At 37.0% G+C, this 27,928-nt stretch overlaps 1 protein-coding gene across 5 annotated transcripts in view; it reads left to right on the forward strand.

Annotated features, from left to right (window-relative positions):
• Positions 1–27,928, forward strand: part of GOLGB1 (golgin B1) — a 94,090-nt gene that overhangs the window by 24,785 nt on the left and 41,377 nt on the right. For 2 of the 5 annotated variants that reach the window (XM_037051522.1, XM_037051523.1), the window contains exons 6-13: positions 2,725–2,841; positions 4,913–5,035; positions 6,143–6,256; positions 10,264–10,666; positions 11,681–11,796; positions 18,785–18,899; positions 19,270–19,343; positions 22,294–27,482. In XM_037051522.1, the coding sequence (XP_036907417.1) occupies positions 2,725–2,841; positions 4,913–5,035; positions 6,143–6,256; positions 10,264–10,666; positions 11,681–11,796; positions 18,785–18,899; positions 19,270–19,343; positions 22,294–27,482 (6,251 nt within the window). The remainder of the gene's footprint in view (positions 1–2,724; positions 2,842–4,912; positions 5,036–6,142; positions 6,257–10,263; positions 10,667–11,680; positions 11,797–18,784; positions 18,900–19,269; positions 19,344–22,293; positions 27,483–27,928) is intronic. The other 3 variants (XM_037051526.1, XM_037051527.1, XM_037051524.1) reach the window with 2 other exon arrangements.

Here is a 27,928-nt window from a genome sequence, read left to right on the forward strand (position 1 = left end):
GCTAAAACATCTCTGCCTCCGATCTGTAAGAACTCAGTCTCTGGAGAGGAGCTCATCAGAATGAGGGCGAAAAACGATGTAATTTATGGTAATTAAATCCTTAAGCAACTGAGATAATACCTAAAAAGCATTGGCTAAAATTGGAAGACTGAGCTATGTTCATTTATGAGTTCATTTAAGATAGATCTGATCTGTTGAGTAGGCTCAAAAGCAAAATGAGGGTCCTTAGAAATTGGTTCCTTTTTTGCTACCTTTGAATTGTGGCATGTCTTATCAGCCCTACTGTATTTTTAATAATTCAGTAATTTCATCAAGTATTTAATGGTCATACACTATATACTAGTTACTCTGCTTATACCTCTTGCTGGTGTTTTCAAATCCCTATCTGACACTCTCTCCCCGTGACTGCGTACTCTGTAGGAAACTCATGTACGCCTCCCAAAGCCCAGCTTCTGGAAACCTAATCCTGCCTTTCCTTACAGCAGAGGGTCCTTATCCTTCATAATCTCTGTAATATTATTTTTCTGGATATTTTCATTATGATTTTTCAAGCAGTTGACTTAACAGGTGTGGTAGGCCTATATATGTAAATCTATATGGTATAAATTTGAAGTTTCTACTAAGTCACATTTCTCTTTACATCAGGTCTGTGGTGACCCCACCTCTTGTCCTGGGTATTAAGTCTAAAGCACTAGATAGACACTTCTTCATAGTGTAACTCAAAGTTGGAAAAGAAAAAAAAAATATTTTTGTGCTATGTTACATTTTTTTCTGCACTAAGTCTGAAACTTCGTGTGTATTTTACATTACATCACAGTTTGGATACTACATTTTCATTGGGAATAATTATCTGTGTTTTGATTTTATAAAATTTCCACTTGAGAAAATAGATCCATTAGTTAGGTTGTTCCAACCATAACTATAAGTTTCCCATTACTGAACTGAGGGTTGAAATATCATTTTCCTTTAGTATTTGCATCTACATTGAGAAACTAGTTTATTATTTTTAGGATAATAATTGGACTTTAAAGCATATCAACTTCAAAGCCACATCTGTGAGAAATGAAAGCATGTGTTCATACAAAGACTTTTATGTAAATGTTCATAGGAGCTTTACTTGTATTAACCACAAACTTGAAACAGTTCATGTCTATCAACAGATGAATAGTTCAACTATGGTATATCTTCATAATGGAATACTCCTAGAAATGAAGTGGAGTGAATTGTGTGTCAGCACTGTGACTTCATTTTAAACTTAAAAATGTGTCTATACTGCCCTGGTCGTTGTGGCTCAGTTAGTTGGAGTGTCTTTCCGTAATTGAAGGGTTGTGGGTTCAGTTCCCAGTCAGGGCATATGTCTAGGTTGCATGTTTGATCCCTGGTCTGGCGTATATGATCCCCATTCCGGGCGCGTAAGGGAGGCAACCAGTTGATGCTTCTCTCTCTTATCAGTGTTTTTCTCTCTCCCTTCCTGCCTCCCTTCTTCTCTCTCTAAAAGGCAGTGAAAAAATGTCTTTGGGTAAGGATAAAAAGAAGTGACTATATTTATTTTTGCACTAGAAAAGTAATTCAATTATAATTAACCTAAGTATTTATATGTCATTTTAATTACCAATGATGATTCTCATAGGTATCAGCTGCTACTCAGACTCTGCATAGAGCATTCATATAAACACATTACAGTGTTACATAGCTGTGTAGAAAAGATATTTTTCAAACTGAATCAATCCAATCACACCAACTAGGTAAGAGGTGTATTTATTATAACACTGGGAACAATATGCACGCTCATTACTTGCAAGACAATTCAAAAGTACCTTATATGATGCAGTAAAGTGAAATGTACTTGTATCAAAACAGTTATATTTAATGGAAAAATATTCTGTTTCTTCACTTTTTAAATTTAAATGAATTAAAATTAAATAATGTTAATAATTAAATTCCTCTTTCACATTACGCATATTTGAAGCCTTTTGTAGCAATATATGGCTAATCAGTAATGAGATACATAGCACGTATGTAGACCTTTCTTCCTGTTTTGGTTATCTCTAGTCTGCTCAGTTTTTATTTCATTCCTAGACATACCTGTTTAGTGCAGGTTCATGTCTTGGAAAGCAGCTGTGCTAAGTCAGTTTTAAGAGTTCAGAGGAGCAAGATTGTTCTAGTCTTTTTAGTTCTTTCTGTGGACCCCTTGCATTTATCCAATATTGGAGAATGGTCAAGTCCTGCTCATTTAACCTGCTGTTCTAAGATTGGACAGTTGTGTTTTCCAGTGAATGCTTATTGGCTCTTTTGGAGTTTTCCTCTTTTCAAGGCCATCAGATGTTTGTCTGTTGCTTCCTCTCACACAGACTGTAATACCACGCAGGTCTTGTGCCTTTTGGTAGATTGTCCCTACCTGCTTGTATTTAAGCATTTGTGGGACTGCCCTCCTAGTTGGACTGTACATATTGTCTGTGGCTTTTGGGTTTTGCTATCCAGTTGTGCTGTCTCTTTCTATGTGAGAGACCTTGTAAAATGCTGTTATTCTTTCTGTCTTCCTCTGATGTATTTCTAAAAAAAAAACCACAGTACACGCAATTCCCTTTTGTGTTAAGTGAAAATTAGAAGGATAGATATTGGTAGGTATTTAGGGCAGATGGGAAAGGGAAGTGAAAAAATTGAGAATGCTAATTCTTTCGATTAAATAAATATTTCTTCCTTCTGTGTCTTCAATTTCACAAGAGTTCAGCCGAGATGGAAAAACTTTCAGTGATGAAGCAACAACTCCAAGAGAAGGAGGAGCTCATTGGTGCTTTGCAAGCCCAGCTCAGCCAGACACAGGCAGAACAAGCTGCTCAGGTAGGGTGGGAGGTACCTCCTAATAAGTAGGGTGAAGAATCACAAGAGTCTAATGGGTTATTACAACACAAGGCAATTCAGACACTCACTTTTAAAAGCTTAGTAGATGAAAGACTAAAGCCAAGAGTGTTACACCAGAAATTAAAAGGGTATGTTATTAGAAGTGTTATTTACCTTGATTAATTTGCCATAGCTTAACTGATACTTGTTTCTTAGTTCTATAGGCCCAGAGATTTGAGATTTGAGTTTAATCGCACACAGAGATTCAGTCTCTTGGGAATGAGCTCAGCTGCTAAGTTCAAAAGATACTGATAGATAAACTAAAAGAAATACAAATGATTATGTCTGTCCTTTCCCTTAATAAAATTTCATTGGGAAGTTACATTAATGAGTATGTAATATGAGAAAGTGATACTGGTTATGTGATTTAATATTAAATGGCACTAGTATGTGCCATTTTTCCTATTCTGCTACTAGGCCTGGACCATTTGGACTGGTGTCCTCGGCTCTTTCTTTCTCTTTTTCTAAATTTCCAGTTTGAGCACCTACCTTGATATTTTTCCTTTGGAAAAGCTTTGGACTCCTGACACATTTTTTCCCTGAAGCACCTTTGCATGGTACTTCATCTTATCCATGAGGTGTTCACTTTATTGATGACTTGCAGTATTAGAATTGCTTTCTGTCTGTGGATGGTCTACTGCTATGTATACAGTTAAAATTGTGTTTCCTGAAATCCTTACTTTTAGCTACTAGCTTTTATTGTGCCCTTTTTATATTACAAACACTATATGCAATTTAGGATGGAAAAATACAAAATATGAATTTGCCTAAAAGTGACTTAAAACATTGGGAGTCAAGATTTATAAACATATTAACAGGTCCATCCTAATGGAAGTCATTCCAAGTAAGTGCACAGCCACAGCGATGCAGACTGAAAGTGGTTTGAGATGTGAAAGTGGTTACTTTCAGCGTGGCAACCAAAGAAGGTTACATGGAAAAGTTAGATTTAGGCAAAATTGTGATAGGTAGGTATTACTCTAGAGAGGGTGAGGAAAGGTACTGCATTTGTGGAGAATGGTGTGAGCACACTCTCAGAAAGGGAAAAGAATTTGGTACATTTATAGGAAGGGGTGTGGAGATGTGTTTGACTAACGAAGGACTCCAGTGCCTGTACACTGAAACACAGGATTCTAAGTTCATAGTGATGTTAGAATTCAGATAATCACAAAAATTTTAAAGATTTTTGTCTCACCTAGAAGGAAAGCCAAGGTCAATTCAAGGTGTCATAAACTGAGAAATCTGCAGTAGTTGATGACCATTGCAAAATGGACATTGTAAGAACTTGTGGACCAGAGATTTTAACGAAATGAATAAGCAAGCACACACACAACAAAACAAAACAATGCTCATACTGAGCAGCTCGCAATCAGTTCATTTATTTTCATTGATTTTGTTAAGAACTAGTTAACAAATGAGGGTGATTTAGAAGCCTTCAAATAATAAACAGCTGAAAGTAGCCATCTGGGGAGGTGGTGTGCATTTGGAAATACACAGTTTTTTGGTAGAAGCAATTCTTTGAAAATAAGTCTAGAAAGAAAGATTTGTATTGCTAGTTGCAGAGAATTTTGATAAAAGATCTATAGTTTGAAGTTTGTCTTAGAGAATTTCATTGGAAGTTTTTGAGCATGAGTGTGATATTGCAAGTAGTGTCTAGTGCTTAACAGAAATCTAACTTCACTTTGTACGTTTAATATTCTGGTCTCCTTAAAACTTCAAAAATATGTACCTGTTTTATATTTAAACATTTCTAGCAACCACGCAAATGTAATTTTCAATCAACATTTACATTTAGGCTGACTTCTGAATTTGATAATAGGCTTACGGTCACATTTGGAAATTACTGTCAGGCCTGTCTCTCTTCTAACATTATCAACTTTGACATTCAAAATTTAATTTAAAAAACCTATTGTCTGTCAGTTTTCAGTGTCTGTCTTTGGAGAATAGTCTATGAGTTTTGTTTGTGGTATTTGGGGAGTGTAACTTCTATAGTTTCTCTGGTGTATGTCTTTAGTTGAGTTCCATGCAGCAGGTGGTCCGAGAGAAAGATGCCCGCTTTGAAACACAAGTTCGTCTTCACGAAGATGAGCTTCTTCAGTTAGCAACCCAGGCAGATGTGGAAACAGAGATGCAACAGGTGTGTTGCTAAAACTTAGTAGAATGACTGTCGTTTTAGTTAACGTTTAACTAAATGGTAACAGCCACTTTTTCCTCTTTACCCACTGCTCTTCCCATGGTCGTAGTGTGCTCCTTAATTGGCTTCTCTCGGTGTTCTTGTCTTCTATTGCATATTGATTATTTTTTCTTATCCTTACCTTGCCTCTTTAACCAGGTTGTTGGTATCAAAAGCTGATTTAATTGGCAAATGTATGTGGTAGTCAGAAATTGGTTTCCCTTTTGTTTGCTATCATGGATACTTCCTCTGTGCATTAAAAACCTGATCCAAATCTTCAAATCAATGAATCCAGTTTTAAACTTTCAAAATTAAAGATGAGGAGGATTGATTTCAAAGCCATGAAGTCTTTTATTAAATGAACATTTTTAAAAATTTCATTGGTTTATTTTGAAAATTGGCTTCATTGTTTTTGAGCTTATTATCTACTAACTCAGAGAAACTTGTTTCTGTTTAGTGTGTAGTGCAGTGTGGTACCAAAGGCACTCCAGAGATCTTTCGTAATTGATCCATTTAATTGTCTTTGAGTGAAAATGTCTTCCAAGTTCTAAGCAATCTTTCAGAAAAACACCACTAAATGAGGTATAGAATATACCGCTTTTTAAAGTAGAATATTAATGTACACATGTATCATAGATTTACTCATTCAGCAAGTGTTTGTTGAGTGCATGTCCCGTGCATGACACTAGAAGAGAAACAGCTCTCGCCTGCAAAGAACATTCTCTGTGGTGAGTGAGATATACATGCACTCAGGTTATTTAGACACAGGCCAGAGACCATATTATTTAAAAAGTAGATATGCGTCATTTTCTTTAATAATTAAAAAGGCTCCCTAATTCAGGGACTTGCTTGCGTCTCTGTTTGATGGTTGTCGGTGCTCGGGACAAGAGAGTTTCGGAGGTTCTTTCTTGCTGCTGGAGGGGAGCATGGCATGCTGGTGTCCCACTGTTTAATCTTCATCCTCAACATCCAAAACTCTTAAGTGCACAAATCTACATGACATTTTGAAAGGTAAGCAGGTGATAGTCTCATTCGTTAGCATATTAAGTCTAAAACATCTTTTTTTCTCAGAAATTGAGGGTGCTACAGAGGAAACTTGAAGAGCACGAAGAAGCCTTGCTGGGCCGGGCCCAGGTTGTGGACTTGCTGCAACAGGAGCTGACTGCTGCCGAACAGAGAAACCAGGTACTTACTGCCTGGGAGTCATATTTACTGTCTGCCCTGGGGGAACTCACTTCTACTTTAGTTTCCAGACAGCATGTGTAAGAATTTTGTTACAAGTTTTCAGAGAAATGATGGCATTTCTTCATTCTTTCAGCAAATTCCCTATGGTGGTGAAGTGTTATAAGCCAAACAGATGCAGGTCTGTTTTCTACCTTGTGAAGCTTACATTCCACATCTTTCGTTGCTGTTCTTTTCCTATGGGATTTTAGATCTAGGGTCCTAGTTTCTCTAACAGTGTCGTATTTTCCTCTGGTGGTGAGTTTGTTGTCTGTCAGTTTACCTCTTCTCTGTCTTGACTGGTTCTTGTGCCTTACCTACTGTCCCTTCTTTGCTAGTTTTTGCTGGTTGACTTTCTGTGGGATTGACATAATCCCACCATGCGGTATTTCCCTCAGTCTAAAGGAGATCAAGGATGTTGATGTTCCAAGATCGTACACTCAAGTATCCCATTCCCTGACTGCAACCCATCTTGTTTTCTTTCTTAGGCTGCCTGATCTTGCTTCTCATTGAGGTCCCTTGATACTTCCAGTTGGTTCCTCTACTATTATTAGTTATTTTTTGGCTCCTCTTTTCTGTCTACCTGGTACAGATCCATGTTTAGCTACTTGGCTCTTTTTTATCTTTATCTTTTTTAAGATTTTTATTCATTTACTTTTAGAGAGGGGAAGGGAGACAGAAAGAGAGGAGAGAAATAGAGAAACATCAGTGTGTAGTAGCCTCTCATGCACCCCATAAAGGGAAGTTGGCCTGCAACCCAGGCATGTGCCCTCACCAGAAATCTAAGCAATGTATTTGACATTTTATTCCTATAGTTTTGTTCTTCTTTTTCTTAAAAAAGTCCCTTTAACATATAATACTGGTTTGGTGATGATGAACTTCATTAGTTTTTTCTTGTCTGGGAAGTTTTTTATCTGCCCTTCATTTCTAAATGATAGCTTTGCTGGTTAAAGCAACCTTGGGTGTAGGACCCTGCTTTTCATGACTTTGAATATTTCTTGCCAATCCTTCTAGCCTGCAACATTTCTTTTGAGAAATTAGCTGATAGTCTTTTGGAAACTCCCTTGTAACTAACTTCTTTTCTCTGACTGTTTTTAAGATTCTTTGTCTTTAACCTTTGGCATTTTAATTATGATGTGTCTTGGAGTGGGCTTCTTCGCATCCATCTTGTTTGGGACTCTGTGCTTCCTGGACTTACACATCTATTTCCTTCACCAATTAGGGAGTTTACTTACATTATTTTTTCAAATAGATTTCCAATTTCTTGCTCTCTCTCTTCTTCTGGCAACCCTATGTTATGAACATTGAACTTCTTGAAGTTGTCCCAGAGACTGCTCATATTACCCTCATTTTTTTGGATTCTGTTTTCTTCTTGTTTTTCCAATTGGTAGTTTTTTGGTTTCTTATGTTCCAAATCATTGATTTGGTTCTCGGCTTCATCCTTCATGTTATTTCCCTGTAAATTGTTCTTTATTTCAGTTGGTGTATCCTTTATTTCTGACTGGATCTTTTTTATGCTGTTGAGGTCCTCACTAAGTTTCTTGGGCATCCTTATAACCATGTTTTGAACTTTGCATCTGATAGATTGTTTATCTCCCTTTTGTTCAGGAGTTTTAATCTGTTCTTTCATTTGGGCCATGTTTCTTTGTCTCCTCGTTTTGGCAGCCTCCATGTGTTTGTTTCTATGTAGGTAGAACTGTTTTGTCTCCGTGTCTCAGTAGTGTGGTCTGTTGTAGTAGGTGTCTTATAGGGTCCAGAGGCACAGCCTCTTCTATCACCATAGCTGGGTACTCAAAGTACCCAGCCCTTCATGTGGACTGAGTACACATCCTCTTCTTATAGTTGATCCTTGGTTGCTATTGGCAGATCGATGGTAGGGATTTACCCATGCCAGTCAGCTGCAAGGACTGGCTGTGACCATTTGTCACCAACCTCTGCTCTGTGGTGCAGGAGCAGGGTAGTGGTGCTCTGATGTGGCCTGTAGCTGTCCACTGGGTGAGCTGGCCCTAGGGCAGGGGTGTCACTTGTTTTCACCTGGGGCCACATCACCCTGTTTGCCTTCAAAGGGCTGAATGTAATTTCACCTCCTTAACAGTTAAGGAGTAGTTACATTTATACAGTTGTAAAATTACATTTGGTCCTTTGAAGGCGACCACAAGGCTGACGTGGCCCCAGTGAAAATGAGCTTGACACCTCTGCCCTAGGGTTTCCCCAGTCGTGCAGGCCAAGGTCAGCCCCCACCTGTGCTTTGCCCAGGGCCATCCTGCCTGAGCTACAAAGCAATCTGAGGTGGTTGCTATTTGTGCTGGGCTTGGCGATTCCCAGGTGAAGCCAAGCTATGAATCCAAGCAGGCTGCTGCTAGTGCTGGGCCTGGTGTTCACTGAGGCAAGCTGTTGCTTGTTGAGAGGGTTTAGGAAGTTGTGAAGCTTGAGCCAAGATCCGCCATTCATGTGGAAAAGCAGCTTGGATAGGTACATAAGTTGGATGGGGCCAGGTCCCTAGGGATCTCTAAGGCTGGTCAACAGTGTTAGCCAGTTTGATGGAGTCTCAGCGGTTGCACCTGCTTGATGGCTCTGTGGCTCTGTGGCTCTGTGGGGAGAGGGTTTAGGAAAGGGACAATGGCTTGTGCTTGCTTTGATGCTAGACATACCATTTTCTCCCTGTATACTTTCGGTGCCTTTCAAGCTGCTACCCCAGTGCTGGTGTTCAGAAGGAATGAGTTTGCGTAGGTGAGTCTGTGTGTAGCTTCTTTAAGAAGAACTTGGAGCTACAGGATTTTCTTCCACCAACAATCCCCACTGGTTTTTGCAGCCAGAACTTATGGAGATCCAGGGGATCCTTCCTGGCACTGGAATCCTGTGCTCATACCTGGTATGGGGCTGCGGCTCCTCACTCCCAAGATATCCCTTCCAAATTTTTATCCACCACACATGAGTGTGGGACCAGCCTCTTCCACATCTGCACCCCTCCTACCAGTCCAGATGGATGTGATTTCTTTAATGCCTTAGTTGTCAGATTTCCATTCAACTCAGTTTCTGACATTTCTATAATGATTGTTAGAGTAATGATTGTTCTATATTTTAGTTTTAAGTTTGATGATGTTGTATGAAGAGATGAGCCATGTCTGCCTGTGCCACCATCTTGGCTGCAAGACCTGGGTTACAGCCCTTGGATTCCCTGTGTCCCTGGCCTATCCCATTCAGAAATGCACATTGTAATATGGAATTGGCGCTTCAGTTCACATTCTCTGCTTGTTCACCTGGGTGCAGCTTGCTGCTGGAGAAAGTCAAGGATCTTCTTTTTTCTTAACTTCCAACTCTCCTTAGAAAGGACTCTCTTGCACAGAAACATGTTCCCTTGTCTCCAGTCCTGACAAAAAGTATAATCTGACTCTGAGGCCTCTCTTGGCTGCCATCAGATAATCAGGTTCAAGGCCTTGTTATACCACTTACTGGATAGGTACTGTAGAGATAGTTACATATATATGACTTTTGGGAAATTTCCCTTCTCTGTTCCTTCTCTGCTTCTTATAAGTATCTCTTTCATGGCCTCTGTTATTTTGCATCATAATGCTTTAAGTGTGACTCTCCTGAATTCAGTTCTTTGAGAGCAGGGACTGGATTCGTTTACTTATTCATTTCAGTACTCAGAATACTCTGTACTATGCTGGAGAGCAATGATGATGAAACAGACACAGTTCCTTCTCTTACTAAATTTTGTTTTGGGAGAGACAGAAATTAAAAGACAACAAATATATACAGTTATATATTTATATATACAATAAAGATGATAAATATATAGGATAATGGCACAAATAAATACAAACTCTCAAAAGTAGCAAGAAGCAAAAATAGAGGGTCAGACCTACACAGTTGTCCAGCCCCATGTGTCAGTTCACTGTGCTTCTTGAAAGGAGTTAATGCTTATTGAAAGAATTTATGGTTCATGAGACTTGTCTTTTTTTCCTTAGATTCTCTCTCAGCAGTTACAGCAGGTAGAAGCTGAGTATAATACTCTAAGAAACACGGTAGAAACAGAAAGAGAAGAGTCCAAGATTCTAATGGGAAAGATGGAACTTGAAGTGGCGGAAAGAAAATTATCCTTCCATAACCTGCAGGACGAAATGCATCACCTACTGGAACGGCTTGAGCAAGCAGGTCAAGCCCAGGCTGACCTTCAGTCCCGGTACAGTACTTTGGAGCAGAAGCACAAAGCAGAAATGGAAGAGAAGACTTCTCACATTTTGAGTCTTCAGAAGACTGAGCAAGAACTACAGTCTGCCTGTGTTGCTCTAAAGGATGAAAATGCCAAGCTTCTCCAAGATAAGAGTGAACAGGTACTTCATTCAGCCCAAGCCATTCAGCAGCTGGAAGGTGAGTGTTTGATTGTTTTTGAAGCCCACCTGTCCAGTATTGAGTGTTTCTACTTCAGAATTCTAGGGATCTGTTAATGGTATCATTTGCTCAAAACAACTGAATCAATAGAAGGATTGAGAAAGACATCTCTTCTGGACTCTCTTGCATTTCTCCTGTTTCTGACTAAAGTTATAATCTTTTTGTAATACTATAATTATCCTCATAGTACTAAAAACTGTTGCTAATGCTGTGCCAGATAGTTAAAAGAATGCTGTGTAAAACCACTGTGGTCTGAAGGGGTCAGTGACTGAAGTGAGTAGGATTTGAATTAATTTGTGGATGACTCAGGCCAGGTCTAGGTGCATAGGTAGGCAGACTGAATTGCATGGTGCAATTTTTACTCCTAAAGATAGATCTGAATATTTTTCTTGTAATTGGAAATTTCTTTTTAAAGAAAACTTTATGAAGTTTTAAAGGAAACTTATTTTTTTTAAAAACATGATATTAAAGTAATAGGTGCTTCTAATTTAGTTTAATTCTAATGGATTGGCATATACATAAAAGAAAGACTTTAGAGAGACTTGAGCTGAAGATCTGTGTTGAAGAACTGAACATTAACTGGGAGGCCTTGAGGTGGATAATATGGTGGGAACAGCATGCTATAAGCACATTGTTGTCTTAAGTGGAACGTTCATGTTTAAAACTGCTATAGATTCTCAGTGGGATTTATAACACTTAAGTGAATAGTCGAGAAATAAGAAACACTAAAGGCATTTTTAAGGGGGAAAGGAAAAATGACTTTTTAAAAAATGCTTAGGCTTGTTTTATTTTACCTTTGAAGCAAGTGGCTTACCGAGTTGCCTTTTGGTCCTTGAGAGCACTTAAAACCTTTTAAAAAATGCTGTCATTGGCACCACAACTTTAAACTAAGGTAACTAGAGTAAACAGCATATAATGTATCCCTGGAAAATGATAACTCACTACATTTCAGACTTGAGGCAGAGATCATTTCTGTTTATTTTCTTTCCTTAGATCAACTCGAGCAAAAATCCAAAGAAATTAGCCAATTTCTAAATAAACCAACTGTGCAGAACAGTGAAACAGCATCTCAGACTTCTTTCCCAGATACTGATAATGAGGGTGCACAGGTAATTAAATGTATACTTCTTATGGATATGATCTTTTTGTCTTTGGGTGTTCTAATGAGAATTTATTCCATAAAGCAGTATAAGCCTTCTGTCTTCTATGCCTGATAAAATTCATTTTTGAAGGGAATCAGTAAAGACATTAATTTTGTGTCTCAACAATGAATAATGATAAAAAAGTAGATAGTAAGCATGATCTCAAGCCTTTCTGATTCTAAGGCCTTACAAATCTGTATTGGAGATGAATCATTTTTCAATCTTACTGTCAGTTTTCTCAGTTGAGAAGGCAATTTTGTTTTTAGTAGGCTGAGATTTGATCAGGTTTAATATATACAATTTGGTCTACCCAAATTTATAAGTTTATTATAGAAATCACAATGCTTCCATTAATTAAATACAGTAAAACATTTAATTACCAAGTAGCTGTTAATTGACCTGTATATTTTTCTTCTATAAAAATCTCTGTGGAAAGTTAGCTTATAATTACCAGAAGGCTCCTAATTGAGCAAGAATATCAGAACAAGGGGAGTTAGGTTGATGATCTTACTTAGCCAATGTCAAAGTAGGATAAGTGGTATCATTCATCTTCACTATAAGGTTATACTTTTCCAAACTGACAGACATATTGGCTGGCAGAGTCCCATGTTTCCTGGGTGGTCCTGTCCATTGATAAAAATTTTTATTTTCTGGTTTCTAGCATCTAGGCTTTCCAATCACTTCTCTTCTTTCATTTTCAACTTTTCCTTCATTGTTTTGTTAAGACTTTATCAACAATTCAAAAAAATGTAAAGAAAGAAACTTACAGTGAATGTGTGTATACCCACCTTCTAGATTCTCTTACTAACATTTTATTGTACTTGCTTTACCAAATACCCATTTACCCATCCATCGATTTGTCTGAGTTTTTTGATACATTTCACAATAAGTTGTGGACATCAGTATGTTTTCTTCTAAATATTTCAGCATGCATGTCATTGATTAGATTTTAATACTTGTTTGTGGTTCTTTTGAGGATCTACAGAACATGATAAGTACAAATACTAAGTGTACCATTCATTGAGTTTTGTGGAATGCATATACCTATTAGTCAAATCCTTATCAAGATATATTATTACCATCATCCCAGAAAATATCCTCATACTTTTAAAATTGAATTTATTGGGATTACATTGGTTAATAAAAATTATATGGTTTCAGCTCCTACACTTTCAAGTCGGTCCCGCCCTTCCTTTCTAGAGGCAACCAGTACTGCTTTGTTTTCACTGTGGGTGAATTGTGCCTGTTTTACAACATCATATTAATGTAGTCAGACATGCATCCTCTTCTGTGGAAAGCTCTTTCACTTGGCATATTTTGAGTTTCATACATCTTGCTTCTATATCATAATTCTTTTTTATTGCTGAAAAGTATTCTATTCTATGGATATGCTGCATTTTCCTTTTGTATGATTGGGCTATAATTTCCTGGTAATTTCAGGTTTTTTTGAATTTTATTTTCATTTATCTGTTGACTTATTTTCCTTTTAATTAGTTCAAATAGAGGCAAAATTGTCATACAACAGTATGCACACTTTTAAAGTGTACAATTTGATAGATTTTGGTGTATTCATTAAACCATCACTGTAATCAAGAATATGAACATTTTCATCATCATGCCCCCTTTTAATTTCTTCCTCACACCTCCCCCTACCCAGGCAACCGCTGATGTTTTTTTAATCATCATAGATTAGTTTGTGTTCTTTTAGGATTTTATGTAATTTGTAGGTGCTCTTTTTTCTGGATTTTTTTCCCAGTGTGTTTATTTCGAGACTCATCCTATTCTGTATGTAGCATTAATTCATCCCTTTATTTTATTGAGGATATTCTCTGTGCCAGTTTGTCTATCCGTGTATCATTGGACAGATTTGGGTAGTTGACAGTTTTTGGCAATTACAAATAAAGCTTCTGTGAATGTTCTTTTACAAATCTTTGTTTGAACCGACACTTTCTTTATTCTTGGTAAACACCTAGAAGTGGAGTGTCTTGGTCATATGGGAGCCGTTTGGGAGTTTCTGAGGCCCTTTCAGACTGTTTTCCAAAGTGGTCGTGTCATTTTATGTTCTCACTAGCAGTGGATGGGAGTTTCAGGGATGAGCCTCACTTGGTAATAATACATTATCTTCTAGTTTGTTAGAATCAGTTTGCTAAAATTTTGTTTCAACATTTTGCATTTATGTTCATGAGGATTATTAGTTTGCCTATAGTTTTCTGTAATACCTTTTTCTGATTTTGCTATATGATTAGTACTAACCTTTTGGAGTGAATTGAGAAGTATTCCTTTTTTTTTAAGTTTTTTAAAGGTTTTGTGTATACTTGATATTATTTCTTAAGTTTTTTTGTGAAAATTAATCAGAGAAGCCAATTATTTTTGGAGGTTTTTTTGTGGGGGCATATCTTTATGTATATTTCATTTGTTTAGTATTGGATTGACCAGAAAGTTTGTTTCAGTTTTTCCTCATGATGACTCTAGTAGCACTTAATTGTCTTTAACTTCATTTGAAACAATTTTGGTTTTTTATACTGTGACAGCTGTCATATCAACATGCATTTAAAAAATACATGAAGCTAAAAAAAGCCCATGTTTTTGGGCAGGCATTTTATTACTGAAGATGGAAGAAAATACACAACTTTTTTGGCATATTATGCTTCATGATTTCCAGAAAAGTGAAAACTCAACTGAAATGCAAAAAAAAGATTTGTGCAGTGTATGGAGAAGGTACTGTGACTGATCAAGCATGTCAAAAGTGGTTTGCATAGTTTCTTGGTACTATTGACACTTTGGCCAAATAATTCTTTGCTGTGAGGGTGTCTTATGTATTAGAAGACAGGGGAGCTATTTGGGATGTTTAGCAGCACCCCTGGCCTCTACTCACTAGAAACCAATCGCTGGAGATAGCTGACACACTCAAAATAGCCAAATCAACGAAGTTATTAGTGAAAATGTTTCTTTTATTTTACAGGAAAAAAAAAACTATATAGACTTTTTGGCCAACCCAGTAGCTACATGGCTGTTCAGGTTATTTATTTTTTCTTCAGTGTTTTGTATCTCTCTTCTAGCAAATTTGTCCACTTAATCAAAAGTCTCAAATTTATAAGTATTAAGTAATTCATAATAGTCCCTAATTATCCTTTTGATATCACTTGAATCTGTAGTTATATCACTTGTCCCATTCCCAATAATGGTAATTTGTGTTTTCTTTTTTCTTTCTTTTTTTTTTATTAAAGATTTTATTTATTTATCTTTAGAGGGGAAGGGAAGGAGAGGGGGAGAGAATATCAATGTGTGGTTGCCTCTTGTGGGTCCCCTGCTGGGAACTGGCCTGCAACCCAGGCATGTGCCCTGACTGGGAATTGAACTGCGATCCTCTGGTTCGCAGGCCTGTACTCAATCCACTGAGCTACACCAGCCAGGGCTGTGTTTTCTTTCTTATACAGGTTAGACTGATTAGAGGTTTACGAACTTCACTGATGTCGAAAAAACAGCTTTGGCTTTTATTGATTTTCTATTTTCTTTTTTCCATTATCCATTTTATTGATTTATACTTTGATCTTTGCTATTTCCTTTCTTCTGTTTACTTTGTATTTGATTTCTTCTTAGCTTCTTAAGGTATAGTCTGAGGCCATTAGTTTGAGACCTTTATTATTTCTAATATAGGCATTTTATAATATACACTTCCCCCTAAAATCTGCTTCAGCAGCATCCCACCAATTTTGTTGTGTTTTCATTTTTACTGAGTTTGAAATACAAATACACCTTTTGGTTTCTTCTTTGCCCTCTGGGATATTAAGTTTCTGAATATTTGTAGGTGATACACCTAGAGGTCTTTAATTCCAGAGTCCCTATTTTATGTAACTTGAGTCTTTTAGAATTGATTGAGACTTGTCTTATGAACCAGAATATTATTTATTTTGCTGTATGTCCCATACATACTTGAAAATAATGTGTAGTCTGTTCGTGTTGACTGGCGTGTTTTATAAATATCAATCACATGAGATTGGTTGATAATGTTATTCAAGTGAACCATATACTTGCTGCTTTTTTGCCTACTTGTTCTCTCAGTTATTAAATTGAGTATTGAAATCTCAGATTATAGTTGTGGATTTATGTATATCTCATTATAGTTTTATCAATTTTTATATCATGTATTTTTAAGCTATATTATTGGAAATTTAAACATTTACGATTTTTTCTTTTTGTTTTAATTTTTTTCAATTACAGTTAATATTCAAATATCTTAGTTTCAAGTGTACAGCATAGTGGTTAGACATCTGTATAATTTTCGAAGGGGACCCTCCCCCTCCCCATCAAGTCTAGTGCCCACCTGGCAGCATACGTAGTTACTACACTATTATTCATTGTATTTCCTGTGCTTTACTTTATGTCCCTGAGACAACTGCCAGTTAGCACTTCTGACTGCTTCACCTTTTCCACCCAGCCTCCTGAGCTCCCTTCCCATCAGTCTGTTCTCTGTATATAAATTAAAAAAAGACATTTTATGTCTTTTTTTATGTCTTATTGTGACCCATTTATCATTATGAAATGACCTTTTTTTATTCATGGCGACATTCTTTGCTCTCAGATCTACTTTTGTCTGATATTAATATAGCTACTCTTTTTTCTTCTGACTAGTGTCAGCATGATGTACCATGTTTACAATATATATCCTTAGCCATTTCATCTTCTCAGAGTTAATATTAGTGCTGTTCCATTCCACTTTAAATGTACAATAGAAACCTTGTGACCATAAACCCTCGTGCTGTTATTCTTTATGCTACAGGTGCTGTTTGTATTATATTAACAATAGTTAGAAGTCCCAGACCACAATTTTAACATTAAGAATTTTCATTTTTTTTGTTTGAATTGTACTTAGTTGTGGTTTTCTACATAATTTTCTTCCCTAGCTTTTGTTAGGTTTCTTACATGTATAAATATATGTTTCAGAAAATTTTGGCCATTATTTCTTCAAAAAACTTTTCTGCCCATTTTGCCCTTTGTCTTTCTGTGGTAGTCTCTACTAAGACTTCTTAGTAGAGACTAAGAAGACTAAAAAACTTAGTAGTTTTTTTATTCATGATAAACGTATTTTTCTTTATGTTGAGGTAGTTATGAATAGTGTCTTTAAAATTATTGTTTGCTAATTCCAAAATCTGCATCATCTTGTACTTGGCCTTTGTTGAATATATCTGTTTGTTTGTTCTGAGAACTGGTAACATTTTCCTATTTCTTTGTGTGATGAGTGATTTTTGTATTGAATCCTGAATATTGTGCTTGTTTTGTTCTCAAGATTCTCTTCTATTGTCTAATTTCTGAAGACTTTTGATTAGCCAGTAATTTGGACTCCAAACCACAAACTAGCCTATGGTAGTCAGCCACTCAAAACTCAGTTGAATTATTTTTGTCTTAGCTTCAAGTCGGCCCTGCAAACGAATAGTTCATTACTCCTATTGGCTTGGCTGAAGTCAAATGACTTCAGTGATTTGGTTGCATTTTTAAATATGTTTTTTAATATAATAAAAGATATATTTTTCATTTTCACCAATAAATTTTTTGATTTGGATATTTTGAGTATGTCAGCTATCTCCTGCTATTGGATTCTAGTGGCTAGAGGCCAGAGGTGCTGCTAAACATTTAACAATGCATAAGACAGCCCCAGAGCAAAGAGGTAATTTGGCCAAAGTATGAGTAGTACCAAGAAACTTCGCAAACCACTTTTGACATGTTTGATCAGTCACAGTACCTTCTCCATACACTGCACAAATCTTTATTTTTTTGCGTTTGAGCAACGTTTTCACGTTTCTTGAAATCATGAAGCATAATATGCCAAAAATGTTGTGTATTTCCTTCCGTCTTCAATATTAAAATGGCTGCCCCAGAATTTACCACTTTTGATAAGTTTTTTAATGCACACTGATATGACAGCTGTCACAATAGAAATTAACAAAATTGTTTTTGAATGAAGTTAAAGACAATTAAGTGCCGCTAGAGCCATCATATGGAAAAAATGAAACACTTTTTGGGCAACCCAATAAAATTCAGGGCCCTTCCTTGCTAAAATTTTCTCTCTCTTTGATTTCGCCCAAGTTCTGACAGCTGTGTTTGTCCCACAGTCTGTCTCCTCTTTCTTCAAGCCACAATTACCTGTAGCATTTCTGTGTTTTACTTCCTTGTATAATGCATATTGGGAACTCCTTTGGGATAAAAGCCATAAAATCCTTAAACTTACCTCATCGTTGTTTTAAACATGAAATGAAAGTTTGGGGCTGAGTGAGTTGTAAAGACTCTTAAGGCTCAAAATATCTATAGTTTTCTGAAAAATTACATAGGATTTTTGTAATTAGAGAAGAAAAATACATAAAAATACACAAAACTAAGATGTGGCATAATTTGATATTTGTCATTAGGAAAAGCAAACAATATGTTTGCATAAATGAAGCACAAGAAAGTTTGTACTATACTTCGAAAAACAAAAACAATTATGGATCTTTCTTAAGGGGTACATACTACTTTTGCCTCTGTTCTTTGAGAAATGCTCTTTATGTTCAGGTGGGGAGAGCGGTGGGGAGAAAATGGAGACAAATGTACTTGAACAACAATAAAAAAGAAAAAGAGCAACCTCGTTATCAGGCAGTATTAACCTAATTTTGTGATGTTATCTGTGGACCTGAAAATCTTCTTTCTCTGCAACAGGCTTGGGATTTCTGTATTTGTAATCCAGGCTTCAGTTTTGATTTCAAAAACCAATGAACTGGAATTTTGTGTGAAATATTTTTTCTGTATAGAAACATTTTTTAATGATCACTGAGGCAGTAAGTAGGGCTATTTAAAAATCCTTTTAAAAGTATTTTTATGGCTGGAGAGCTTGTAGAATACAAAAAGTGCTGGAGGTTATCTGGCATTACTATGAGAGTTTCTCACTGGAAAATCATTCATTTGTGGTCTTTCCACAATGTAGGCAATCTCTGAGGACAGTACTGCCTTTTTGCAGAAGAGGGTGGTGGAGCTGGAGAATGAAAGGCAAACCTTGCTCCTTGACTCCATAGAACTGGAAAAACTGAAAGCCGAGAATGGTATGTATAAATCAAAAGTGTAGTTGTGTCTTCTTAACCCACAAGTGCCTCTACTTTTATCACAATACGTAAATACCAATTTTTTGGACTGTAAGATGCAAAAAAACCTCTTTCTCTTTTCTCACCAGTTCTTTTTAATAAAATAAGCTCTGGAAGTAAAAGACAGAAGACTGTACTTGAACAACAATTAAATAAATAAATTTAAAAAATAAAATAAAATAAGCCTTTTATCTCCCCCAAACTATTATGTCTTTTTCTTTCCTCTCGATTATCTCATGCATCTCAGATAATCTCATGCACAAAAGCATGCCTCTGGTTTTTTAAACAGTCTACCTATATCTTTTAAGGATATTTATTTTGTGACTTTCAGAAAAACTATCTTCTCAGATTACTCTCCTGGAAGCTCAGAATAGAACTGGAGAAGCAGATAGAGAAGTTGGTGAGGTAAGTGATTCATTCTTAACATAACCAGGATGTGAACTACATCAAAGAAGACTTACCTTCAAACCTAAACATTTCTGCAACTTCCTAATGTTGACAGAGAATTACATTACTTAGAAAGTGAAATCTACTTAAGAAATTGGTAATGGTTATTAGTTCCCATATAATGTCATTAGTGAGATTCCCAAATCTGAATATTTGGATTTTTTAATTTGTCTTGAACAAGTAAAAAATGATTTGGTAACCCATTTCTCTTACTGGGTTATCATTTTGTCTCAGCTTCTTTGCCCATCTCTAAAAGGTTCTTCAGTAAAGAGATTAGATAAAATCTAGTTCAGCCCCTCTCCCCATCACTTGGCACAGTTTCACTAAGGATTATATTTAAAAGGGTATTTGGGATGATGGTGCTTTCTATAACTTGGAGATTACTATAACGTGTGGTTCCTTAATATTCTGTTGAGGTAAGGTTACTATTAGCTGTATTGTGTTTACTGAGCTCTGTTCTTCCAATCAAGAAGTAAGGGTTAGAGTAATGAATGGCCTTGAGAAACAATGTAACTTCTTAACAGAAGTAACTGCTTACTTATTGTATTAGAGTTCTCCAGAGAAAGCAGAATAGGAAGTATATGTATATAGAGAGGTTTATTTTACGATTTAGGTCACGCAGTTGTGGAGGCTGGCAAATTCAGAATATATGTGGTAGGCCAGCAGGCTGGAGATCCAGGGAAGAGTTGCAGTTCAAGTCTAAAGACAATCTACTGGCAGAATTCCCCCTTTCTGGAGGAGGCCAGTCTGTTTTGTTGTTGTTAAGTCCTTCAACTGATTGGATGAGGCCCACCCACATTATAGGGGATAATATGCTTTATGCAAAGTTTACTGATTTAAATATTAATTTTACCTAACAATATCTTCTCAGAAACATCTAGAATAATATTTGATGTGGCCAAGCCAAGTTGCCAGTAAAATTGCCACCACACCTATATTCAGCGCCTTTTAATTGGGCCATTGATGCTCTGTTCAGAAAACTGTCAAAAGGAACTAAATTTTGAAAATTGTAGCATTATATAGATACTGACAAAGTGAAAATAAATTTTATTTGGCCAGGGAGTGCTTAATGTTTTAAGATGCCTAGTGGTCCTGGCTAGTGAGTACAAGATAACTCAGCGCAAAAAAGAACAGATAAGAAAGATGGGAATCTGTTAAAAAGAAAGAAAAACTGAAGAACCAGAAGGGAGAACAAAGAGGGAACAATGGAAAAGAAAATAAAAAGCACACATTGCAAAAGGAAGGGTGAATAAGATAATCTGTTGGGATGAGAGAGAATAGAAAAGTTTTCATGGGAAGTATAAGCTCATCTGAGAGAGGCAGACTAGTTTTATGAGGAAAAATGAGAATGGCTAGAAAGAGCTAAATTATCTAGCGTTCTGCCCTCTCCTTGTGGGATGACATTGATTTTTTTTTTTTTTTACTAGAGCCAAAAAGTGAAACTCTTTGTATATCATAGGAAGCAGCATGACAGGTAGTTAGAAAAGAGGAAATAAAAATACTTAGGGTAAGAAAGAGCAAAACAGGAGTTTGTTATGTTGAAGTCTTCTGGCAGAAGTGATGCCTAGACTGTATTAGGTCTTTAATGTACAGAGGGATGGATAAATAGGAATGAGACATGCTGAAATTATAAAGGAACTTTTTCCCTGTCCCAAATACTGTTTCCACTTTTGGTCTCTAGAAATGCAAATGTGATTAATACAGAGAGCAGAGAGTTTGAAATGATAAGAAATAATGCTTATGAAAACTGATGAGATAACTTTTCTTAAAATAATAAATTTCTAAATAATGAATTTTTTCTTACTCATTGGCTAAGAATGATACCATGATGATAGCTAAGATTCGTTGAATACCTACTGTGTGCCAGCTTCTGCTACTAGATAGCAGAACTAAGATGTGTACTCAGGTTGCACAGCTGTACCCTTGGCCACTGCATTATTTGTAGTCTTCTATCAAACTGGATTTTTTTCTGGAAAGAAAAGGTGCTATTGACAAAGGTGAAGATTTTATTGTATACACTGTCCCCAAACTCATTTAATAAAAAACTAATTAAACTTACACAAGATTTCACTGATTTTGTTTTTTCTAAAAGAAATTAAAAATATCATAATCAATCAAATATATTTGAAAAAATTATAAAAGTAGTTTATTATATGGATTGAGCAGTTTAACACAATAATATTAATAATAATAATGGTTAATATTTTGTCAAACAAGTCCATAATTTCATACTTACACTCCACCAAAACTCCCTTTTGATTATGTGATCCTGATATTTCAGTCTATAGCATGTTTTCAAGTAATGTCATTTCATTCAAAGTTGTTTCATTATAACATTGATGAGATGCCTCAGGAATTTAACTCTTGTTTCTATCAATCAGTCTATGATAAAATTGGTTTCATTATACTTAGTTTTGCCACAGTTCCTAGAATTTATCGACATTGTGAGGACTTACTGTACTTGGTTGATAATATACTTGTCAGTGGCTCATTTTAATGGATAGTTTAGCAAAAGGAATCCCATAACTTCCTCCTTGGTATGGGATGAAACAAAAATTTAATTAAGTTTCTGCTTCCCTTTTCATTTTTATGCAGTTTGTTAGAGAAACAAGTCGGTATTTTAATCTGAAATAAAATTTTACAGGTAAGGACTATCTAGATGAGAAGTTCCAGGTTTCTTTAGGTCTTGCGAGTACTGCTTCACCTCAGTGCAGCAATGAGGGAATGCTCTTAGAGGTCCAATTTGGAAGGTAAAAAGTGATTTTAAAAGGATTTAGCAGTTTTATGGTAGGAAGAAGGTTTGGGCTGGAAAGTTTCAGAAAATACACAAAATGCCATGTATTAGTTAGGCTATTTCTTGTAAAACATTTGATGGAAGTTTTGTCTTTCTTTCCTGTTTTAAAAATAGATCAGCATGGTTGATATTACCAGGCTCAACAACAGCAACTCTTCTGCTGAGGAAAGTGTCCTAGAGAACACATTTTTTCAGAAACATAAAGAACTGTCGGTTTTATTGTTGGAAATGAAAGAAGCTCAAGAAGAGATTGCATTTCTTAAGTTGCAGCTCCAGGGCAAAAGGACTGAGGGGGACCCTGAGGTCCTTGACCAGAAAGAAATGAAACAGACTGAGAGTGAAGGAACACCTCCGGTCACAATGAAAGTATTGCTTGAAGGTACGGGGAAACGTTTTCCCCTGATGTCAAATGAGGAGAGCCATCTTCCACTACTTGAGAAAGAAGAGCAGGTGAGCACTGAACATCAAAGTAGGACGTCTGAGGAAATATCTTTAAATGACCCTGGCATAGAATCGAAGTCAACAAAACAGTGTGATGTTGATAATCCTCTTTCTGCTGTACCAAGCACTTGTCAATGTCACCAGGGTGAATTGGAAAAGCTAAAAAGTCAAATTTTGGAGCTTGAGATTACCTTTCATAAAGCAGAAGAAACCTATAGGGAAAATTTAGATGAGAAAGCTAAGGAAATAAGCAACCTATCTCAGTTGATTGAAGAGTTTAAGAAAAATGCCAAAGACACCAACAGTGCGTTCACTGCTTTGTCTGAAGAAAGAGACCAGCTTCTCTCTCAGGTGAAGGAACTTAGTGTGGTAACAGAACTGAGGGCTAAGGTACAACAACTGGAAGTGAATCTTGCAGAAGCAGAAAGGCAAAGAAGACTTGACTATGAAAGCCACACTACTCATCACAACTTGCTTAATGAACAGATCCACAGTCTCAGCATAGAAGCCAAATCCAAAGATGTGAAAATTGAAGTTTTGCAGAATGAACTGGATGATGTACATCTTCAGTTTTCTGAGCAGAGTACACTGATTAAAAGACTGCAGAGCCAGCTGCAGAAGAAGGAAAGTGAAGTGCTTGAGGGGACAGAACGTCTGAAGGATATCTCAAATAAGATGGAAGAACTTTCACAAGCTGTTTCAGAGAAGGAACTTGAAATAGCAAAAATAAATCAACTCTTACTAGAGAAAAAGAGAGATGTAGAAACCCTCCAGCAAACCATTGAGGAGAAGGATCAGCAAGTGACAGAAATCAGTTTTAGTATGACTGAGAAAGTGGTTCAGCTTAATGAAGAAAAGTTTTCTCTTGGGGTAGAAATTAAGACTCTTAAAGAACAGTTGAATTTATTATCCAGAGCTGAAGAGGCAAAAAGAGAGCAAGTGGAAGAAGGTAAAGAAGTTGTTTCTGGCCTTAAACAGACTTCTGATGAGTTGGGCCCAGCAGGGCTAATAAATAATGAAGAACTTCAGCATGAATTAGACCTCGTAAAGAAAGAAAGTGAGCAGAGAAAGAAAAAGCTCCAGGCAGCTCTTATTAACAGAAAGGAACTTCTGCAAAGAGTCAGTAGGTTGGAAGAGGAATTGGCCAAAGTGAAAGATGAAGGTGGGAAAGAGGTCTCGTTCAATGTGAGTAAAGGGGGAGAAATGGAGAAGGATAAAGAAAGTAAAGAGGACTCAGAAAAATGTGCCACTTCTAAGTGCCAAGAAATTGAAATTTCTTTAAAACAGACAATATCTGAGAAAGAAGTAGAATTAGCGCATTTAAGGAAGGATTTGGAAGAAAAGGCAGCAGCTGAAGAAGAGTTGCAGGCTGTGATCAAACAGATAAATCAGAACCTTCAAGACAAAGCAAACCAAATAGATTTGCTCCAAGCAGAAATCAATGAAAACCAAGCAATTATCCAGAAGTTAACCACGGGTAACAAGGATGCTGGTGATGGAGGCTCAACAGAACCTGTAAAGGAAACAGCGGTGAGCAGTCCTCCTAGTGCAGGTGGTGGAGAGCACTGGAAACCAGAACTGGAAGAAAAGATACTGGACCTTGAAAAAGAAAAGGAGCAACTTCAAAAGAAGCTACAGGAAGTGTTAACCTCTCGCAAGGTGATTCTTAAAAAGGCACAGGAGAAAGAAAGACATCTTAGGGAGGAGCTAAAGCAACAGAAAGATAACTATAATCGCTTGCAAGAACAGTTTGATGAGCAAAGCAAAGAAAATGAGAACATTGGAGATCAGCTAAAGCAGCTCCAGAGTCAAATAAAGGAGTCTGTACACAGAAAACTCCCAGGTACTGACCAACAGGCACAAGGTTGTCCCACTCAAGGTTTAGAAGAACCTTTATTCAAAGCCATGGAGCAGCAACCCACTCAACCTGCCTTAGAGTTTGACTTGTGCCCAGACTGGCCTCCTCATCCTGGAGATGCAAATGCTGTGCAGGGCAAAACTTCTGTTGTTCAGATTCAAGCCCAGCTCAAAGAAATAGAGGCTGAGAAAAAGGAGTTAGAACTGAGGGTTAGTTCTACAGCAAGTGAGCTTACTAAAAAATCAGAAGAGGTATTTCAATTACAAGAGCAGATAAATAAGCAGAGTTTTGAAATCCAAAATCTTCAACTGGCATCCCATGAAGCTGAAGCCTGTGCAGAAAGCCTGAGACAGAAATTAGAAAACAGTCAACTAGAAATTGCTGGATTAGAACGTTTAAGAGAATTACAGCCCGAACTAGATGAATTGCAAAACCTCATAAGCAGAAAGGAAGATGAAGTCAGATACCTTTCTGGGCAGCTTAGTGAGAAAGAAGCAGCCCTGACTAAAGTACGGACAGAGATAATGGAGCAAGAGGATTTAATTAAGGCTCTGCATACACAGCTGGAAATGCAAGCCAAAGAACATGATGAAAAGGTAAAGCATTTACAGGTGGAACTTTGTGAAATGAAGCAAAAACCAGAAGAGATTGGAGAAGAAAGTAAAGCAAAACAACAAACACAGAGGAAACTGCAAGCTGCCCTCATTTCCCGAAAAGAAGCACTAAAAGAAAACAAAAGTCTCCAAGAGAAGTTGTCTTTAGCCAGAGATACCATTGAACATCTCACAAAGTCTCTGGCAGATGTGGAAAGCCAAGTTTCTGCTCAGAATCAAGAAAAAGATACATTCTTAGGAAAGTTAGCTCTCCTTCAAGAAGAAAGAGACAAACTTATTATAGAAGTGGACAGATCTTTAGTGGAAAATCAAAGTCTCAGTGGTTCTTGTGAAAGTCTGAAATTAGCTTTGGAGGGTCTCACCGAAGACAAAGAGAAGTTAGTGAAAGAAATTGAATCTTTGAAATGTTCTAAGATTGCAGAAAGCACTGAGTGGCAAGAGAAACACAAAGAATTACAGAAAGAGTATGAAACTCTCCTGCAGTCCTATGAGAATGTTAGTAATGAGGCAGAAAGAATTCAGCATGTGGTGGAAAACGTGAGGCAAGAGAAGCAAGAACTATATGGCAAACTAAGAAGCACAGAAGCAAGCAAGAAAGAGGTGGAAAAGCAATTGCAGGAAGCTCAACAGGAAATGGAAGAAATGAAAGAAAAAATGAGAAAGTTTGCTAAATCTAAACAGCAAAAAATCCTAGAGTTGGAAGAAGAGAATGACCGGCTTAGAGCAGAGGTACAGCCTGCAGGAGGTACATCTCAAGATTGTGTGGAAGCACTTCTTTCCTCCAATGCCAACATGAAGGAGGAGCTAGAAACGGTCAAATCAGAGTATAAAATCCTTTCTAAGGAGTTTGAGGCTTTGATGACTGAGAAGGACTCTCTAAGTGAAGAGATTCAAAATTTAAAACATCAAAGAGAAGGCAGCGTGTCCAAACAAGCTAGCCTAGAGGCCACTGAGAAACGTGATAACCAGATGCACATCATTGAAGAGGCAAGACAGTCTGTCTCAAGTGAGGCTAGTGAGGAAAACTCTTTGAGTATGAACACAAGGCCTGAATGTTTAGAATCCATTCTACCAGAGACCAGTGCCACTCCTGATGCAAGTGAGAATACCAGCTCACATGATGAAATTAATAACTACCTACAGCAGATTGATCAGTTCAAAGAAAGAATTGCCGAATTAGAGGAGGAGAAACAGAGAGGAAAGGAATTTAGCCAGACTTTAGAAAATGAGAAAAATGCTTTACTGACTCAAATATCAGCAAAGGATGGTGAACTACAAATGCTTCAGGAAGAAGTAACCAAAATAAACCTTTTAAATCAGCAAACCCAGGAAGAACTTGCCAGAGTTACCAAGCTCAAGGAGATGGCAGAAGAAGAGAAAGATGATTTGGAAGAGAGGCTTATGAATCAGTTGGCAGAACTTAATGGAAGCATTGGGAATTATTATCAGGATGTTACAGATGCCCAAATAAAAAATGAGCTACTAGAGTCTGAAATGCAGAACCTTAAAAAGTGTATGAGTGAATTGGAAGAAGAAAAGCAGCAGTTAGTCAAGGAGAAAACTCAGGTGGAATCAGAAATCCGCAAAGAATATTTGGAGAAAATACAAGGTGCTCAGAAAGAACCTAGCAATAAAAGCCATGCAAAGGAACTTCAGGAACTGTTAAAAGAAAAACAACAAGAAGTAAAGCAGCTGCAGAAGGACTGTATCAGGTACCAGGAGAAAATTAGTGCTCTGGAGAAAACTGTTAAGGCCTTAGAATTTGTTCAGACTGAGTCCCAAAAAGACTTGGAAATAACTAAAGGTAATCTGGCTCAAGCCAATGAACACCGCAAGAAGGCAGAAACAGAATTAGCTAACTTCAGGGTACTGCTAGATGACACTCAGAGTGAAGCAGCAAGGATCCTAGCAGACAACCTCAAGTTGAAAAAGGAACTTCAGTCAAATAAAGAATCCATTAAAAGCCAAATGAAACAAAAAGATGAAGATCTTGAGCGAAGACTGGAGCAGGTAGAAGAAAAACATCTGAAAGAGAAGAAGAATATGCAAGAGAAACTGGATGTTTTGAGTAGAGAAAAAGTCCACTTGGAAGAGACATTTGGAGAGATTCAGATTACTTTAAACAAGAAAGACAAGGAAGTAAAACAACTTCAGGAAAACTTGGATAGTACTGTGGCCCAGCTTGCAGCTTTCACTAAGAGCATGTCTTCCCTCCAGGATGATCGGGACAGGGTGATAGATGAAGCCAAGAAATGGGAGAGGAAGTTCAGTGATGCTATTCAAACTAAAGAAGAAGAAATTAGGCTCAAAGAGGACAATTGCACTGTTCTGAAGGATCAACTTAGGCAGATGTCCATTCATATGGAGGAATTGGAGATCAACATTTCCAGGTAAAAAGAAAATTTAAAAATACATATGTATTTATCTTCCAAAGATAATTGGAGCCAAAGAAAGTATCCACTCAACATGGGCCTGATGTGGGCTTAAATTCCTCTAGAGGACATATTCTCATACCTTTCTCTCTCTTGTTTTTTTGCAAATGACTTTCTGCTACAATGCTATTAACATTAAAAATTCACATCTGCTTCTCTAACCATTTTTTAATTGAGGTATCTCCTAGATTTCTCCATTTCTTTTCATTTCCATCTCTGCTACTCTAGTCTCGATTTGTACCACAGTACTCTCAAATCATCACTGTGGCCTCCTAAAATATAGCCTCTTTTCTCTTCCTCTTATTCCATATCAATTCATACTGCATATGTGTGTTAGAGTCATTTTCTTCAAACTCCAGTTTTTTGTCACAGTATCCTCCACACTTTATACTCCTCCAGTTTTA

This window comes from Sturnira hondurensis, unplaced genomic scaffold (assembly GCF_014824575.4).
Source record: "Sturnira hondurensis isolate 20B ecotype Veracruz unplaced genomic scaffold, ASM1482457v3 Scaffold0007222, whole genome shotgun sequence".
Lineage (NCBI taxonomy): Eukaryota > Metazoa > Chordata > Mammalia > Chiroptera > Phyllostomidae > Sturnira > Sturnira hondurensis.